This window comes from Lepisosteus platostomus, chromosome 2, assembly GCF_059453375.1.
Source record: "Lepisosteus platostomus isolate fLepPlt1 chromosome 2, fLepPlt1.hap1, whole genome shotgun sequence".
Lineage (NCBI taxonomy): Eukaryota > Metazoa > Chordata > Actinopteri > Semionotiformes > Lepisosteidae > Lepisosteus > Lepisosteus platostomus.
The window spans coordinates 4,925,409-4,946,540 of NC_142612.1; the positions used below are offsets into that span (position 1 = coordinate 4,925,409).

Below are 21,132 nucleotides of genomic sequence, written 5' to 3' on the forward strand. Positions count from 1 at the left end.
TTATAAAAGAAAATGGGATTTACAATGAATGTTATCTAAAACAGCTGATAGAAAACCTAGGGAGACCTCAGCCCTATCACAGAGCTGTGCAAGAGTCATAAAGCTTTACATGACAACTCACACACTGCACTAGGTATAATAATGCTTTATGGCTTATTTTCACTGAAAACATATATTTAAGGTACTCTGACACATTAAACTGAACCAAATGCTGCTTGTCTAAACAGCAGCTGTAGTCTGTTGGCTTAAGTCCCAGATAATATTATCTTGCAAAAGCGACCAACCTTAATGCAATACAGAAGGTGTCTGTATTCCAGACCAACAGGGAGCGGAGCTGTGATACATACACAGCTCTATTTGGGGAAAAATGGCAGATGAATTTATGGAGCAACATTTTGCGAACAATGCAAGTGAATAAAAAAAAAATACTGGAGAATACAATCACACTGTGAAACACACATTCTTTAATTACCTACGCAAAACAAGTTAATGAATGCCTTTCGACAACTGACTGGAACACAATAAGCAGTTCTGGAAAACAGACATTTACTGATTTAGGCTAGCGTGAATGAAGGTCAAGTTTCATGCAATTCTCAAATCTACTGCTGCTACAGGCGAGACGTTGGGCTGCAGTTAACAGGTTCTGTGGCAAGCCCAACGTAAAGTTCCAACAGAACAGAACACAGAAACCGACAGAACAGAAAATGTTTTCGGATCTTAGACTTCATTGGCAGTCTGGGATGAGAGATTGAACTCCTTGTGAAACAATATAAGAAAATAAATCATGGCAGATGACATTCCAATTCAAATAAAAATCCACTAAGACCGATTACAATAAAAAAACATCTCTGTCGAACTGAATAAGACATTCAAATCGAGTTTACAACATGGATATTTTCTGGATACAAAACCAAATCTATTGGCACAACTCCTGCTGACCCCAAACCGTATAGGTTAATATGATTTTCACAGTATTTATTTGCCCATTAAAAATGCATCTTGAAGGACATCACAACCTGTACAGTATTATACTGTATTAGGCAGCATTCAGGGAGGTCCGTAGCTATGATCTCCAAACACAGAGGACCCATTCAAAATCCAATATTTGTCAATAAATTAATCTTCATAAAAATATCTTTAAACACTGACATAGTTCCCGGTAAAGGATACTGACTTAAATGAAATCTAGATTTTACTAGGTGAAAGCTATATTATTGCTTAAAAGAAGAGACTAGAGGAAATTTATTGAGCATTATTCTTATGGACTGCTGTACAAATGAATATGTGTAATTTTAGCCACAATAATGTGACAAAGGTCATGTTTTCTGTGCATAGAGTAGTTGTTAGTTTATTCCAGTACTGCAGGGTATCAACAACAGTATTTACATTAAGAGGGCACATGGGCTTCCTGCTTCCTGCTACTACTCTACTACTCTAGCCAGGCAAATGTGTTTGTTGGGATTCTGGGGCTCACCTATCTTAAGTGATTCAGTTTGTTTGAGGCTTCCACACTAAACATGCTACATACAATACAGTACAATCATGGAAGTACTGCAGAATTGTTGAGCAAGGCAGCAGTGTGGAGTAGAAATAAGTTAAGCTCTAAACTCAAAACAGAAATGTTGTGGGTTCATATTACAGGCAGCACACTGCTGTTGCGCCCTTGTGCAAAGTACATCACTCATTTTGCTTCAGTAAAATGCCCAGCTGCATGAATAAATACTAACGACCGTTGATTTCAATAAAAATGTGTAAGATAAATAAGTCAACAAAAAATAACGAGGATGATGAAACCTGCCAGCAATGCAAAATGAGACAGAAGATGCAGAAACATCTAACTGTTAAATAGAGAATGAAATCAGACTTGACTATTCGGTTGATTTTTTTCATTGTATGGTGTTATTCGACATATACAGTAGTTATCGATTTTTTAACTTGTTAATCCTGAATATTAAAGGAAAACGTTATTAAGACAGCATTGTACAGTATGTACAGGGAAGTACAAAGAATAATTTTTAGCAAATAAAGACTCTAGATAGCATAGGAATTTGTAGGATTATGAGCAGAGGCAGAAGTTGAGGTGAAAACTACATTTTTGCTCATCTTGGTAGGCTGTACCCACTCATACTGTAGCACAACTAAATTATTTTAAGACTACTTTTTGTGTAAATGTGTTAATAGTACACACTGTTTCGTGGCAGAAAATATTGTTTTGTGCTTCAAAATAATGAAGCAAGATACATATTTTGAAATTCCTTGCTAGGTAGGTTCATTGCAAAAGTTAGCAGCTGCAACTCACAAATTCAGCCCACTGAAGCTCATCAGGTGTGAGCCTGGTCAGTACCTGGATGGGACACATCCTGGGAAAAACTAAGGCTGCTGCTGGAAGAGGTGTTAGTGGGGCCAGCAGGGGGCGCTCACCCTGCAGTCTGTATGCATCCTAATGCCCCAGTATAGTGATGGGGACACTATACTGTAAAAAGGTGCCATCATTCGGATGAGACGTGAAACTGAGGTCTTGACTGTCTGTGGTCATTAAAAATCCCGGAGCGTTTCTCGAAAAGAGGAGGGGTGTTACCATGGTATCCTGCAAAAAAGTTTTCTATTGGCCTTTTCCAGTCATGTCCTCCAAATAATCCCCATCTCTGAACTGCAGTGAGCGTACTGGTGCACTCTTGCTGCCATCACATCATCCAGGTGAAGCCACACACTAGTGGTGGTGGAGGGGATCCCTATTACCTGTAAAGTGCTTAAGTGGAGTGTCCAGAAAAGAGCTATATAAGTGTAAGGAATTATTTAAATGAAATCAAAAGAGGGAGGTTTAAGCATTGTCAGTGGGGAAGTCTAATACTAATTAGAAAGTTATTTCACTGATTTTATTATTCTTACTTGTGAAAAAAAGAACCTTAAGGTCTAATTTGAGGTTTATACAAAACAAATGCTAATATAAAAGCATTCAGACAGTTATCTGAAAGGAACCTACTTATAAAACTGTAAAATAAGCAAGAATGAATAACCCCCATCTTGTCCACGTAAACGTGTTCAAACGCTATATTTTAAAGACTAATATTTCTGGTTTAATATCGCTGCACACCCATTATGAGTCAGAACTCACACATAGAAACTAAACACCAGTCAACAAAATGCATTAAAGCCTTTTATTGTAGGGCTAACAATCTCATTTGTAGTATTTCTTTTACTGCAAAAGATACTCTTAAGATAAGGAAGATAAAAGCTTTCCTCCAAAATTAAATCAGACTTGCATCAGCTCACATTTGATCTTATGGCATGAAACACAAACAGGAGCTCTCAGTTCTGCCTTAAAAGCAGATGCATTATCAGTATATTCTCTTTAGTACACAGTGCAAAATGGATTAACACATAGACTAGGTCTAGACCCTTCAGAACTGTAAAAGGCATTAACGTGGCCCACAATTCAATTTTCAAGAAAAAAACTCAAGCATTGCAATCATCACAAAATGGGCTTAATTGACTTTGAAAGCAAAAGCACCAGAAAATGATTGTGCCTCGCTCAATGTTCAGTAGAGTGATGATATTGTTACAATGGGGGGGGGTAACAGAAATGGTTAATCTCAGGAATTGACCGAGCAGTTTAGTCAATAAGTAAAATAAATATTCATAACCTCTTGCTTGTAAGTGATTATATGATCATATATATAATTGGTATAATTGGAGGCACGTGAATTCTTTGCTCTCTGGCTCAGCTTTATTGAGAGGAGTAATAATCCAGGCACACTTGGTTAAAACAAATATTTCTTACAATGACAAAACACGAACTACACTACAGACACACAACATTCAACAAACAAGTTACTCTATTTACAGTATTTACAAACAAGGCATTTCAGACATCTCTCACAGAAAACCCCAGACCACTACCAAGCATTGACCTCTTAATATGCCTACAGAGGCCACATACTGTACGAGTTGAGCTGCCTTCTAACTAAATACAACACAACCTGCAGTTAAATCTCTCTGCACACCGAATGCCACAAAATAAATGGGAGCCTATATCCCTGTCCACAAAAATGCACCCTAAACAGGAAAGACTTGTCTAACTACGGTATCTTTTACCCAGGACATCCAAGTTCCCTAAAACACAGAATAGCAGGCTCTCTCTTAGCAAGGTTTCATTACCATTATTATTCAAATACTTAGCTGCAGTCAGGTTTGGTTTGGATGATCATGAAGTAGGAGCTCTTGCCTGGCACAAGCTCCAAGTCCCAGCTGTTCCAGACTCTTGTCTCTCATTTCCTTCCTGCCTGCCCCTAGTTTCTTCTCCTTTCTTCCTCTTCTTGATGTTCTTAACGTGATCTTACTGTATATTGTGTGTTTCTGTACTCTTTATTGACAGTCATTAACCCACATCTTACCTACAGTAGGTAAGTCAAGATAAACTTTACAATGGTTTCTGATCAAGGGACCCCCCCCAGGCCAAAGCAAACACAGCATAAACAGACGTTCTTGAAGGTGAGACACCAGCAGTTCAACAGAGTCATTCTAGGAGCTTGCAGGCTTATAGCGACATCCGTGAGGGGGGCACCACTCCCTGAATTGATGCTCCATTTAGCAGAGCTTGCAGCATCTCAAAAAACACATGGTTCGGTCTGCAGGTCAGTCAGAGGAGCTCTGACCTCATTTTCCTTGTGTGGGTAAACAAGGACTGATGGGACTGGAGAAGAGCTAATGGGCTATGATGGGACAACATGGTGATTTGTTCCTTTCCTCTGTGTGGAAGACGGAGGCGCCCCGGGATATTGGACGGAGCTTATTAACGAAAGTGGTGCCCCTGGGCTGAACCCTTGGTGTCGTCGGCTACACGTATCCTACAGTACATACTGGGTTCACTGTCTATAACAGTAGGTGAGCGGAAGAAAAAAAAATAGACTCCAATCTTGCTTTCAGACCTCTGTTATAAATTCCACTGATCGATAAAAAGGTTGAATCACAAATTTGGATGCTATAGTTACAGAGTGAGCATATACTGGGATTTCCCCTTGTGCACAGATGGCTAAATTATATTCTGGAATCTCGAAAGGACATTCCCAGTACCACTCTGTCTGAAATAACTACTGTATATGTGCTGGGATGTACTGTGTAGGCCAGTAATTATGCTTAGCAAAGCTAAACATGAGCAGTCATACTGGCCAGCTTTAATCTTTAGATTATTTTCTGTTCTTTTAAAGTCTTCTATTTATAGGGCGACAGAGGGAAAAACAAAACAAAATTAAAGCCTGTACAAAAAAATCCTGCCACTGGCTATTTTGCTGTTTTTCATATCAAAGTAAAAGAAATTAGTACTCTTCACATGGAGAACAGAAGGGGGAGTGTAGCATTTCCACTAGGAAAAAAAAAACTGCTGTCGTGGGTTTTGAACATGAAAATATAGAGGAAATCCACTTCTAGTGACAATTTTTAATTAAGCAGAACATTAATCTTGTATTTAACTAAAGCTTTGGTGAATTTAATTCAGATTGTCTCTTCAATCTCATATTTGACATGATAGAATGGCAGTATAATGGAAACCTTTCCTTGTTCAGAGAAAGGGGAAGACTCCTTGTAACAACGAAAAACTGACTCACTCACTCAAACATTCAATTCCCCGTCTGTTCATAATCCTGTCTGGCAATTAGTGATATTCGCTGTTCGTTGCTGGCTGTAACAATTCTTCTGACAAGGAAACGGCCTTTGCAATCTTCAAGTTGGCACATTTAGCAGTTAACAGAGACCCTGAATGTGACAGAGATCCCTTCAACATAGCCTTCTCAGTCAGTATAATCAGGTGACTACAGTTTCAAAGGAACATTTGAAACTAGAATATGAAGAGCCTAGGAATACATTTAACAAGGAGCTCACTGGAAGCACAGTCGGATCACAGTGTCTAATTGAGACGTTGCAAACAAGGGGAGGCCATCTGAGTCTAATGGCCAAGGAAAGTTCAATGTAAATTAAACTGATTCAAATATTATACTCCTGCTAAGGTCTGTTTTATTGCAGTTCTGTAGTGAATATTCTTTGTATTCCTTGATATTAGTCTATGATTTTATTAATGTAATTTGAGTTCATGGGTTTGAAACAATTAGTGTACTATTTCAATATTAAGCCCTACAGAAGGAGGATTGAAAGAGGAGGGAGACTGACGAAGCTGATCTCAGAGTCCTAAAGGGAAGGGTGGAGAACGCAGTGAACAGCTGTTCTGGTCTGATACCCTTTACACAGGTGGATTTTCACATCATGGCATCTGCTAAAAAGATTACTAAGAGCATATGATGGAACAGGAGTGGGGCATTTGAAACTCAGCAGCAGAAAAGACAGCTGCCTAACCAGGAATGATCGAGGGAAGATGTGAGTCTTCCGTCTGCAAATGCCAAGAAAGCACTGGAAAATGAAAATTGCAATAAATGTCATGGTTAGAAGATGCAATATCAATTCAGTTAAAATTTGGAAAAAAAAAACACACCTGCACATATAAAGTAAAATTAAACTTTGGACAGAAGGGTGCTCTCTTTGGTGGGCCTTCCCATACTTTTAGACCAAACTACAAAAAAAGTGTCTCTTTCAGCACACTTGTATTACTGATCGTAAAGCTGAACCAAAACAATCCTAAGAAAAACAAGGGTTATAACATTCTGACTATATACCTCTGACATGATTTGAGGAATATTTGACATACTGTATAAACACAGTTTGCAAAATGCTAGTTTTTACAGAAGGATGCAAAATGTCTCTAGAAAACAGCTGGTGGAAAAACATGAGCCAGAATCTAACTGCTACAGTATGTATTTTGGAGAAAAAGTGAGAAGGAGCTGGTGAAATCCTTTTAAATATGATTTATTTATTGAGCCTAGAAAATGCAAATTACACATCATCAATCTTTGATTGATGAAACTAGTTTTGCCAGCATGACCAATTCACTCAAACGCTAACGGACTGAGCCCCTTTTGTAAGATGTTTACTTGCACTGTTCCAATAGAAGCTCAGTTTATTTGAACATTTTTAAGGCAATCATGGAAAACCACAATGTACAGTATGGCACAAGATATTCTGAGTAAAAGAGCATTATTCAAGCTCCAGTTGGTGTATTTCTTATTAGGTTTCGGAGGCCAGCCTTTTTGTTCCAGAGCTACTGAATAAAAACAAACGCCTGTCTCCATTGCAAATCAATATCGTACAAAAATATCCTTGTGCTTTTTTGTCTTTTTTTATCGCATCAGTACATCACTTGAAGAAATCTATTCTTCAATGCCCTAATGCTTAATTAGCTTGAAAAAATATTCAGTCCTGCGGTTCAGAGAGATTTGTTAAAATAGGAGAGCCGTGGTCACTAGGATTTGAGCAAACACCATGATACAGCCAAATGTCTCATAACTGGCTGTTATGATTGACAATTTATTAGTCACATAAGACAGCACTGGGCACTCACGAAAGCCAATTCCCACAAATAACTGAATCAATTTACTGTTTACCACCAACTGAACACACCTAACGTGAACGAAGGCGACGCATGCTGGTTGTCCTTAAAACAAGGCTTTCGTCTTAATTTTAACATTTAAACAAGTAATTCAGATGGCAGCTGAGCTTTCCTGTAGCAACAGGTCACGACAAAAGCTGTAACTAAATAATCAGCAAAGTACTTTTGCATTTTTCACCTGTTATTTGAACTGATTACATGGACAACATACTTGGTATAATTTTCCCACTTCTAGACCACAGCAAACTGCAGACATTGTTTCTGTTTGCACGATACAGTTTCTTGATGAAAAATAAGGTAGGCAGTGAGAGCATGGAGAACTCTGCTTTCAGAATAAAATTCCATCTCATAGTTAACTAAAATATATATACTGTATACTGTAAATAAATCTAACCACCATACCGGCCAAATGTTTCCTGACCTTCCTAGGCAGAATATGCATAAATGTTAGATTTTAAAACAACTTGGACATGTGATTGTAGCATAAGGTTTTTACTTGTATCTGTTTGATTTGGATACTTCTACACAATTCACACAGTGGAGAAAACCTTAGTGACCCAAACTCATTTAAAAGGCCCAGTTTCGTTTCCTATGGTAATCTTGTGCTTGTCTAAGCCCTCAGTTTCTAGAATCTCATCAGAATGCAGAGCTCTGGCAAATACACAAGGTTGGAAAAGCTAAACTTTCAGCAATTACCTGAAACTGCAAGTGAAACAGCTCTTTAAACAACTTGTCTCTCGACATTATTTGATATAGACACATAGAAGACATATATATAATCAGAGGTATAAATTGCGAAATGTGAAAGAAATACTGGAAATGTCTTCTGCCTCCCACTGCATTCTTGTAACATCTTAGCACCATCAAAAAACAACACTAGTTGGAGAGAAAAAGATATAACATTACCCTGGGGCTTCTCTGTGCACAACATGTAGAAATTGTATTGGCTTATTATTTATACAGGTGTTAGGAGTTCAGACCAGAAACCAAATGGAAGATATCCATATGCAATGGTGCAAATCTGAGGCACACACTGGCCTGAGCAGATACTTCTATTTCCTCATCCAACCTACTGTACCACAGACTCTGGGTATTGCAGAATTGACACCCCAATAAAAAGCACTGTGACCACTTTCTTTGTGTTACTGATGTCATACCAGGATATTCTACAGCCAAATCAGATTCTAACAGCAAACAAAACTCGAAATATTCATGCAAAATCCACAAGTACTTTAAAAGCCAAAGGATAAATACTACACCAGTCACAGGGCAACAGTCACCGCCAGTAATGGTGGAACTACCCTGGTGTTTTTGCCAAACCACAGAAGCCAAGTGTGCCATTCTTGTAACCCCCAAGCTTAAGCAGCTGTCACGGACGTCCAAAGGGACTAACCGTGGGGAGCAGGAGAGCGGAAAAAGACCCATATGCGTAGCAGCGAGACGGGAAAAAGGCCCGGGCTCGTAGTGCAAAGAGTTCAGGAATGCCGTATAGAAACCTATGCCCTCAGGGAGCGGACGTGGGGCGCCCTGGTGCTAGGCGGATCTCAGGACTTCCGAACGTCAATGCTGAGCGAGGGCAGAGTGCAAGACCCGGAAATATATAGCCCAAGGGAAAGAGAGGGACCGGAAGGACAGCAGACCGGAAACTAGGGACAGGACAGGGAAGGAGCGCCCTCTGGCTGCAGAGGGCGTGACAGCAGCTCAGGTGCTTTATATACTGTACCCAGGTAACAGTCAGAAATGAAGACGTGAAAATCCATTCATTACAATACATCGCTGAAACATCACTTGCATTTACACTGAGAAAACTATCATTGCTAGACATCACTGAAAATTGAATTAAGCTGACAAATAAGTATATGTGGCTTTTTTCATTTGGCAGTTATCACAATATTATTAGAAGCAGTTTAGTTAAAGGTTGAAACAATTTGACATTAACATACTGTAACATAAATATAAACATGCTGTGTACTGTGTATATTTGAAGAAAACTGTAGATTATATGGATAACATGTTAGTTTAAAATATGCACATCATAATACTTTCTTATTCAAAGTTTAATAGTCTTTTTAACTTAAAACAGCTTAAATCAGTGGTCATGGTGATCCTAAATACATTTGGGATGAGTAGCAATGAATATAGAGTACTACCAATCTGAAAACCAATAAAAACAATAGAGACTATCACTACATAAGGTGAATATTAGTTCAAATACAGTGAATTCAAGGAGGCATAACTACAGATGGACCATGGGCAAAAGTTAACCCTAATTTTTAATGAAGTATGTTGTATTTAAACTCAGGCTTTATTCCAAAGCATGTGCGATGGTTCTTTCCTTTAATTGGGTAATTACACTCAAGCAGGTTTTTTTTTATTGTGAAACAAAGTAACTGTTATTGTGTGTTATGTGTCATTTGCAATGACAAGTAAACAAAAGCTGTTGTCAGTAAATTGTAGAAGATACAGTACCAGATGAATCACCATCAACATCTGAAGTAACCAATATCAATCCAGCAGAATCTTGAAATCTACTAATTTAACATTTGTGAAGTCGGATATTCACGATTCAGTATGGACATTGGAGTCTTGGATGAACAAAGAGCAGAGCAGGCTCTTAACTGCAGATTTCGAAGGCTAGTCTGGAGAGTGAGTGAATCTCTTCCTGCCCCTGGCCTGAGTACCCACTTCCCAGCCCCCGCACCTCAAACAAGCGCGCTCCTGCTTCTGCGTGGTAGCGAACGCTCCAGGTTCTGCGTCAGCAGTGCGGGGAATGACAGGCTGGAGACGACTGTACAGGCTCTCTGACAGTTTTACTGTCCATTTCATTACAGTGGGTTGTGTTAATGATAGAGGTAGAGAGAGAAAACGTGGACATCCACTGGATACAAAGCCAATGTACAGTATTAGTACTTTATCATATAAGGGAAGGCTACTTATATCTTTTACCCATACATACTACTGTATGTACTGTTTTTCATAGGAGATTATACAATGGCATATGGATGGACTTGGTGATAATGCAAATTTGGCTATTAGAGATGGTTCATTGCACCAAACCTTCACGAGTGTCGAGACCTTACTGTATCATAACTACTTTGTATCCACAGGTAATGCTGAGTTACTGTAGGTAAGGAAACTCTCAGCTGTCTTTCAGATTTATCCCTCACAGATGAACCAGTTACACAGCCAAAATAACAGGCATTTCAACATAACTTATGGCAAATCCAAAAGTTTTTTCTTCATGCTGGTGCAAAAAATACTGGCTGGAGAATAATACAGCAAAAAAAGCAGTTTACTGCAAAGCATGTAGCCATTTCTCTGATTGCCATGACATGAGGTATGTGAGTCAGGGCTGCTTAAAACACAAACCAAACAAAACACATGCTCTTGCACTGGAAAAACCTGAGGCTTCCAGAAAAAGTCATTTGTCCCTTTGGCAGTGGTAAGGGAAATATTTAAAATCAAGTAATCTTTAATCTGGAGGAGTCATGAACACATTATATTAATATTGTACTTGATAATCGGATGTTCTGCACAAAAGAGAAGAGATTCCTTTAAGGGATCAGGGAGAAAACCAAGGAACTCTAAATTAAGGAAATATTTTGGTGTTGTTTATACCCCGCAGGAAAGATGAAATGCAAACACATCTTGAAAATCTCCCAAAAAATGAAACTCTCATGAGCTTGAATGTTCATAACTTGGAATTCAAGACAGTTTCATTACAGGAGCTGCAATGTTTACAGAAAATCAAATGTAAATTACATAATGGATACTGTGCAACTTCTGGTGATAAATGTGAGGGTCTGTCAAATTGGGAGTTTGTCACGATTCGCATCACATACTGTATATACAATATCACAATAAAAGAAAGAGCCACTGGACCTGTTGATACAGCTGAATACATGTACAAAGGATTCCTGCAAAGAATATGAATGTACTGGAAGTTCTTGAATTATACCATGAATAACACATTTGATTTAGCTGATTGAGCATCAGTGTTGCCTGGAATGAAAGGAGGAATTCCTGCAATTTTAAAATGCATTCAGTATATCGCTGCGCTTCTCACATGCATCTCATTTCTGATTATTATCCCTGCACAACATCTGAAGTATCGACAAGTGCAGCCAATTTATTGAAACCCTCTCTACACAAGTTCATGATAGAAATCGATAAGCGTTCATTTTTTTTATTATCCTGAACCAGTTACATCCAGATCAACAATGCCCCATACTTTGCAACTCTCCATGTTATCCTTGGGTCCAGTCAAAATACTGTATCTGTTTAAACTGCGATGTTTCCTTGATACCATGAGACACAGCTTGTAGAGAAAAACAAAAGTTACTGTACATACAGTACAGACAGTGCAACCAGTAGCTGTGTGTGGTCTTCTTCAGGTTAGAAGCAGCATTCCTCCAAGACAGAGTAGTGATTTTCACTGTACTGTGATCTGGCCTTAAATCCACTTAGCTTGGAGCCTTAAAAGCTAAGCAAATTATAAGCCTACTCAGACATTTTGAAATGGAAAATACAATTATCTGATGTGTCAAAAGGCTTCCAGTGTTCCTAAAAGTAGACTTAAAAAAATATCCACAGAGAAACATGTGGCTAACAAATTAAAATGTTTTCTGTATTCTGTATTACAGATTAATAGAGCAAAATTAACAGCACACCTGCAAATGTTCCTAATAAAAATTAAGCAAGAGATTTTCCAACTCTGTAGTCTCTTCTTGGCGACACTCACTTTGCTGAAGATGAACATCCATGTGTTCTCAAACAGCCCTCAGTCAGACATTCTGTACCAGCAATAGAGAACAAATAGCATTGCTTTGCTCAATGAATCCTTTTCAAACCTGATTTAAAAAAAATAACTTCAAAAGTAATATTTTAGTTGCTATTATTATCTCACAGGATTCAATTTGAAATCCAGTACTTTACCAGATACTTTCAGGCAATTTACCACAGACTGTGCTCACAAAGTTTCCTGCCTTAAATTGAGAGTAAAAGCTGGACTTCAAGAAAACCGCTGTCTTAGCAATTTTCAAGAACTCCACAATACTGACTTGCGCCTGTGATGACTGCATCTCAATCCTGATGAAGAGATTTTTTTATTTCCTGCGTCCTGTGAATAAAATAAAATTGAAAATGACCAAAATCATCATATCAAGTTACTGACTTCTACAAAATGAGATGGGGTTTCGTGAATATTGTGGATCATTAAATACAAAATGGGATACGTAGAAGTGCGATTTACATAACCCAGGAGTCAGTAATGCCTGGTGAAAGCCCATTATAATGAAATCTCCTGATACAGAGGCGGTTTTTGAGCCTGAAGAAGATCACATGCCTCTACAATGTGCACAGCTGGCATGCAATTAGGCTTACTTGTATTAAAATTGAGCTTATTCAAATCGCTGAAATATTCCTTTGTTTAGAACAGGGTATGTTTTTTCCTTGAATCAACTTCCAAAAAAGCATTCTATTCTAATAATAATTCTATCTCAAACCTAACACCACTACCGAGCTAACATATTTCCTCTAATGAAATATTGTTTCAGAGAGTATGATTCTGCCATTTGCTTTTTAATTTTTACAATTTGAAAATCAAATTTCAAGGAAGGCTTAACTGTAGCGGTAATGATATTTATGAATATTTTCCATGTATCAATGCATTTTAAAGCAGTCATTCATATGAAAGATGGTTCTATCACTGTCATCCTTAGATTTCCAACAGTGTCAGCGAACTGAAGAGCAATTCTGACGTTTTAGACTGGGTTTGCTCTCGTGTCTCTGCACCTGAAACAGCCCAGGATTTTGAGTCATGCAGCAAATGTCTTTGCATGTTAAACTCTATGACCACCCCGTCCCCACCCTGAGTTGCACCTGGGTTTGTAGAGCATCCAACATACTGTATGTCATACTGTCAGTACATTTTTACCAGGCACTTCACTTCTTCAAACAGCAGTCACCCAGAGCATTCAGAATGTTACAAGAAGATCACATTTTTAAAGTTAGAATTGAGAAGGCAAAGGCCATTGGAATGTACTGTTTCAGTGCAAAGGAGCCTCGCAGAAGGTAGAAAAAAATGTTTTGATAAGTTAAGAGCCTGTTAAAATTCTCTTTAGGTTTCTTGGTGAACAGAAAGACCATTCAATCCAAAGTGCTAGGGAGTAACGAGCTCACGCATTCCACCATCCTTACAGCTTCTCTTTACCCAAACAGATGTTTCAGATGTTTTCATTGCAACCAGCGTGTAAATCGATTCGTCTGCTTCTGAAGTCTGAAACGCTACCTTCCATCTTGCAGAACTCTTCTGCACTACAGGAGGCTCAATGGAAAGGGCTGTTAAACCGGGAGTTTGTGTCACAAAAACCTAATAATTATATGTGGGTAAAACCTGGTGCTAAGTGCAGTATATTTAGTAAAAAAAATATATTTCAATTTATAACATGAGAATGTAAAATAAGAATGTCTAATCCTCAGTGGATTAAAAATATAAATGTACTGGATAAAATGAAGATCAAAAGCAAAAAATACAGCAAAAAAATCTTAAATGTTTTATAGGTATTATGTGCTGTCTCTGTGGATTTCCACTGTTTCTACAGTAAGTGTGCTACTATATTATCACCCTACTCCCCATCTCGCAACCTTCGCTCCTATAATTCTGGTCTCCTAACTGTCATCCAAGCCCATCTACACTCTATGGGTGACAGGGCCTTCTCCTGTAATACCCCTAAGCTCTGGAACTCTCTCCCCAAGGATATCAGAGACTCACCTTCTCTAAACTCCTTCAAATCCAGACTCAAAACCTTCTTTAGAAGGTTCCATTCTTTACCCCTCTGCTCCCACTGTATTCAGTACCACCGTCTACTGTCTCCTCTGCGTATTCTCATCGTGTTTATCTTGCGTATTTTTTGTTTATTTTTTATTGTTGTTGTTGCCCTTGGCATTCTGTTAAGCATTTTGAGAAGCCACCTTTAAATGCACTATATAAAATAAAGTTTATTATTATGATTATTATTATACGCACAGGAAACAGCAAGGTGTAGCTTTATACAGTACCACATAGAGTGCACGGAAAAAGTGTTTAGCTTTTTTCTTTGTTTCTCCTGCATGATTCTTGAAATACAACCCAAGGTAATGATTAAAATAATAGAACATTAGACTAAAGAAGCTTCCATGCTCCACAGAATGTTGATTAACCAGTGTTTTGGCATCTGAGTGAACACTACACTGATGGCGATTCCTCATTTAGTGAGGCACTTCGACATCAGTAAGACTGGACCAGGAAACTCTTCACGTCTTCTGGTCCAGACGAGAACCATTAACGAAAAAAAGACTTAATTGAATAATTAGAGTTACTAAGCACAGCACATACAATACAGAAAAAAACATAAAGGCATTAAACAGGGAAGTACTGATTATTTGGAACTACATGGCAAGACTAATAAATCAGATAAACCACAAAGTATTCACATTGCTCAGTTCTGCCAGAGACAGAAACAGTAAATGATTAATACTTCAAGACTGTCTCTTCTTCAAGAAAAGGGATTCTTTCTGTCCAGTTTGTTTTAATAAACAATAAGTGTATTACAAAAATGACAGTTCGTACAAAAATAGAGAGGAAATAAATTGTTTTATGTTAGACTATCATAGCAGATCATAAAGGCCAAATGTGTGAAACAGACTAACTGTAATTCCCAGCCTTCACAAAGCCTAGATCTCTACAACAATATACTTTAATCATTCTAATTAATCAAACTTTGATGAGCATGGATGGTTTTGTACAGTACTTCATACTAAACACTCATGATTCTGTGGAATTTGGGACAAAGAATCAAAATTTCAAAAGCTTTTAGGACACAACTACACATACCTTATATTTCACAGAGATACAAATACATTCAGAAGATATATCTATTTTACATACAGTACTTAAAAACAGCACATGGGCCACATAACATTAATTTTACATCTTGCAGTGATCAGTTGTCTAATATTTGTATGCCGAGTATAAATTCAGATGCTGGGTAGTCCTCTTGTGAGAGGCATTATAATTGATGACTTAATTCATTACACATCTGATTTTTAAGAATGATTTGAAAAAAGTAAGTGAGAGGTAAAGAAGACAAAAAATGGAGTGAAAACAGGTGGTATTTCTCTGACGCGCGTGTTGTTAAAAACATGGAGCTGTAAATTAGAGCTTAACTTCAAAGCCTTTTTTAAAGAAACACCTGCAATCTAAGCACTTTGGTCAAAATCAACTCTTTTTGTATATCAGAGTTTAAAAAAGATACCACAGACAAATCAAAACACTCACAAAGGTTTTCTTTTCCCTCAGTGCAGAGTAGATGAAAATTGCTATACTACAGTTTAGATTCACACAGCATATTTCAGAAGAATAAATAACTAGGGCTCAATCTGTCATCCCTGGTATTGAAGGTATCAAGATTATTTAACATCTTTGAAGAATAACATGCTCTTTTTAAGGCAAGGTGTTCTCCATGCGGCACAGCTATTTCTTGAAGCTTCTTCTGTAGATGTATCAAGGCATCCAAGGACTGGTTATATACAGTAGATTTAAATGTATTATTTATGATTGATTTATTGCTTTACAATATATGCAAAATCTTTGTACGGCTATGTTTGAAAAAAACAAATATGTTAAGGCTTTTATTAGTTTATCAGAGCTCAGTAATGGCTTGTTTTTTATTTGCTTGCCCATTTGTAACCTTAAATCTGCCAGAAATGGGGCTATACCATGAATACTAGATAAAACCTCATGGCCTGTGGCTGTTTAACTTGCTAGCTACTGTACAGTATGTGCATGACGGTCAGTATTGGTCCCATGACTATTTCCATTTTTGCTTGCAGTGAAAAAGAGGTTTTTGGCTGCACATCACAAGGTCTGCTTGAGCGGTGTATCTCTGCTTAAGTCAGGTCAGCAAGAGAGAGGCATGATAAGATCACTTTACACATGACAGCGTACATCATCACAAATCGTACAACAAAGTACAATCCTGACATGTAACCCAGTTTCACCGGTCAGCAGGTGAGTGGAAAAATTATACAATGTACTGTAATGCTACCATTCCAGCATAACTTATTGAAGTACTGTAGGTTATAAAACATAAGGAGTCTATGTTCTTCTCCCAAACATACAGTAGAATGACAACTCTACTGCCAGATTTCTAAAGAAAAAATAATAAAAACTAGAAATCGAACATATTCTCCCCATTACAAATGAATTGGCCAAGCAGTCCATCCGTTCTTAAATGTCTGTATCCAATACAGGGTCGCAGGGGAGCCGAGGCCTGTCCCAGCAAACAAAGGGCACAAGGCAGGATACACCCTGGAAGGGACGCCAGTCCATCGCAGGACAGACACAGACAGAGTGACACACACATTCTGGCCAGATATATTAATATCATCTTGTGTGTGACATGCCAAATTATACTGTAAATTTGTGTCCTCCACTTAAACTACAGTAAAAGAAATCACAAATGTTGTTCAGACCATAATGTCTGCATAGCTTTTATTCGGTTCTGCACCACACAAGCCCTAGTTGTGCGAAGTATGCTGCAAGTAAGGAGACTCAACTCAGAAGCCAAAGTGATTCAATGTTAGACCATTAATACAAATTCCTCTAGAGGCTTACTGTACATGCATGTTGTTCTATTGCATCCTGACTTGAAATAGTCGAGGAAATAGCACAATGGTATAGTGGATACTCAGATGATCTCTGCGATACATACAGTGCCTCTATGGCTTTTTTAATCTGCATTCATACAGTATGACCAAGATCTATGCCTATACTGTAGCTTGCTACTGTATAATGCAAGTATAGACGAACCATGACATATTACATAAACCAAGACAAACTACAGTGTGCATGGCATCTCACACCTCAAAAGATGGATGAGAAAGAGAAAAACATCATCCATGCTCCACAGGTTTTGTCGGTACTGATTACTGTATACAGTACTTTGAAATTTACTTTGACATTCATGCAGCATCATCTTAGGTGTTTTGTTATTGATACCTTTGTATCAAACAATACCCTTACATACAGTAAAAAAAAGTTTATGATCAACACAAAGTTAAAATATAACAAAACAATCAAATAAGTATACTGTATCATGAGCTCCAGTAATTTAACACTCATTCAAGATTAAAGCCAAGTCAAAATCACGAACTGCGAGTCCACAGTATGGCAAGACAGTATGTGGCATTATGTAAGGTATATATACTGTATACTGTATTAAAGCGCGTATTATTATTTAAACAAAAGTTGTTTCTGGAGCTTTGTAGCCCATGTGTGTCGCATCGCACAGCGGGTTTCCAAACCTGGATCACTGTAACTTCACACTAGGGGAAAACTACAGAAATGTTGCTATTTACGGGTTTGGGTGGATTGTCCTAATTCAATCACAGCAGCAATAGTCTCAATCTTCCCAGTTAATGGTTCCGATTAATAATCACTTAAGAGCGAAAAGCGCAGAACCATTCGCGTAAATTAGTAGGTCTTAAACTTTGCCGCCCCGTTATCTCCAGCTAAATAAAAACTCGCCCTCCCACGTGCAGCGAGGAAGATGTGACTTGCGTGTCCTTGAATTGAGCACCTGCATTCATATTCTCAAATAGTCTTCTTCAGTGCACATGGCGTAATAAGTAAACACATTCAATGTGTTGCTAATAATAGCTACTACAAATGCCTGAATACACAGGCGTTTTGCAAACTGCAGTCTTTCCAAATGTCACCGCAAATCGGCTAAATAGTTGCCACTTGTTGCAGTTAGAGGGGAAAAACTCTTCAGATCGACGAAGCGAAAGAAATTACAGTACCCTTTCACACTCAATTGCGTACACAGAGACGACATTGCAAAACGCAAAAGGGGATTAACGAAACGTTCATCGAAATTGAACTTTAATAGAAAAAAAATGTCGAGAAGTAATTGGAAGGCCAACGTTATAAGCAATAAATCGAGGCAAGTATCTGCTTTATCTGCTCCAACTCCCGCTTACATTGCCTAAATTCTAAAGTTTCTTTCTTACCAGTTCTGGTCCTGATTAATCCACTGAACTCATCCTCGACCGGCTCTTCTGGGCGTCCAGCTTCAGCCATGACAAACTTCTGATTTTACAATATTCCTGTGCGAACCCTCTGAAACTAAACGGAGACAGCAAGGAGAACCCCAGATACAAGCACAGAAACTGCAGGCAGTCGAAACTGGAGCTCGGCTCAGTGCCTAAAATGCAACACGCCCGGAGCTCGGAAGCTCAGAAGCAAAAAGAGGACGAGACTGACTGACAGCCGAGCAGGAAAAGAAGCTGTCAAAGGATCCAGATTAAGAGGAACAGGTGCCGATCCATCCTCGCCTCAAAATAGAGCAGTGAGCACGGGTGTAGACAAGCACGCCACAGCTGGGGACAAATTCAGATTCTGACACCCCAATCCATTTCCGAACTTCAAAAAAACTTTGTAAGTGTGGGGGATCCAGGCTCAGCTACCTACCAAATCCTACACGAACAGGGCAAGCGATTTTGGACGTGAGCAATTACTGTACATTTGGCTGTGCGTCTGTCACAGTTTGGCTGTACGAGACTGGTTTAGGACGGGTTAACGCGTCTCTCAATGAAAAGCGTGGAATCATTCAGTCTAATGTGCACTGTACTAATTTAACACTGAAGTATTATGCAGAGGTATTACAATTATTTACATTTAAAGCTCCCGGTTTCTCTGTCTACCACCCTGCTTTTACCTACCACTTATCCTACGAAACAGTGGAGCGGTCTATTAGGAAAGGGGAGCTCGGTTCCAACAAATATCACAGGCTGCACAGTAGCGCTTGTGTTTCTGTGGTGTGATAAGCAAGAGACAGGTCGAGAAACTCTAACAACAACAGCCTGATTTTCATCGACATTCCCGCCGATGCAAACAAATGGCAACAGATCACAAATGAGGCCATATATTTTTGAAGTCAACTGAGCAAATATTGTACATTAGTCGTGACAGATGCAAGGTTCCAAAACCCCGGTCGTTTTTAAGGACATTATCACTCACAATATTTCCTTTCTTCTGAAGAAATCGTTTAAACAAAACGACGATGGCATATTAAAACATCGACAGAAAGGAAATGTACTGTAGGTGGATATTTAATAACAAAGAGACAGTCAGTCTTACTGTAACTCAGCCCATCAAAAGCCATTAACTTTTCCTTTCACACTCGAGCCACGTGTTTGTCGTCACCTGATTTTAATGACGTCACGCCCCAAGAGCTTCATGTCGCGTCTCTGCGAGGGCTGTGGTGAGGGACTCACAGGTGATATCCTAGGACAGCTTACCCACTGAAGGTGGAGGTTTGTTCAAACATTACAGTCCCAGAGGGGGCGCCAAAGCTGGGAAATCTGCTGAATTTATAAAGCTGACACAAGACAACGAGGCTGTATAACCGTACGAGAGTTTCGTAGCTTAAAATATTTGTTCGTCCTGTAACTGTTAAATAAGCATATCATGTAGTTAAATTCATAATAATAAAAATACTCTAACATTCAACATTCAGATATTCATTAATTATATGCGGCTAAAGCACAAACTAAACATCAAACTAATCTTTCATTAAGCACCTCAAGGCAACTCAAGGCAAAACTTGAGTTGGCAAAACTCTTGCCAACTCAAGGCAAAACACCAAAGTACCTGATAACCAATATGCCTTTTTTGTTTTTACAGTCAAATGTATGAAGCATCAGGCATTAGTTAGCAATCATTTCAAAAGTCTTTGAGTTTCCTCTCCTTGGCAAAGGAAATAAATGGTAATAAGACCAGCTGGCTTCACTTGAATATCCTCTGCTCCGTGCAGATCTCGCTCCATTTCAAAGCCTGGTTTGAGAGACAGGAGAGTTGGGAGTGTTGCTCTCTGCTCTCCACAAGAATGTCAGTTTTCCACCACCCGCTACACAGAACAAGGGCTTTCTCTGTAGTCTTAAAACTGAGGTTAAAATGCAGTTCATATCTCTAGAAGATTCCAAAAAGGAAAGCAGGAGATGTCACAAGCAACTAGTACTGTATAGCCAAGGCAATTTTCACATACAGTAATCAATGGACTTTCTCTTTGTTTATTGCTGAAAACTGTTCACTTAGTTCTGTGTTGCAATAGTATACTGTAATATACTGTATAGCAAAGATCTGCTCAAATACCTTTGTATTGTAATAAAACTAATGAGAAAACCTTTCCCCTCCAGCAACATTGGTAATGTTCTTAATCACACTGGCTGTGTGCATGTGTGAGCCAAACGCCAGCTGCACTCTGTGTCACTTGAAAAATACAGTATCTGCATTCAGCACCACCCATGAACACTTTTTTATGAGGGTCCCGTCATTCTTTTTTACAGCTGATGCTGTGTTTTATTTCCACTAACTGCGTTAACCTTATTTACAGCAAAACAAAATTAAGTCCTGGCATTATCAACAGGCTTAAATAACAAGTTTGTTTCCTACTCACTGGTTTTCATTGTGCAAAGAACACATTTCAATTACATCCATAAGTAGCATCTGTTGAATATGTTGCTGCAAATATATCTGAATTTAAATTGCAGTTTTATTTAGGCATCGGCAGGATAAGATATGACTAATAGTTTCTTGG

General features: G+C 38.5%; 1 protein-coding gene across 1 annotated transcript in view; it reads right to left on the reverse strand.

Annotated features, from left to right (window-relative positions):
• The window catches only part of dmd (dystrophin), a 728,682-nt gene extending 709,759 nt beyond the window's left edge, over positions 1-18,923 (reverse strand). The window contains exon 1 of the mRNA XM_088646795.1: positions 18,545-18,923. Coding sequence (XP_088502921.1) covers positions 18,545-18,614 — 70 coding nt within the window. The 5' untranslated portion in view covers positions 18,615-18,923. The remainder of the gene's footprint in view (positions 1-18,544) is intronic.
• Positions 18,924-21,132: the final 2,209 nt, after the last annotated feature.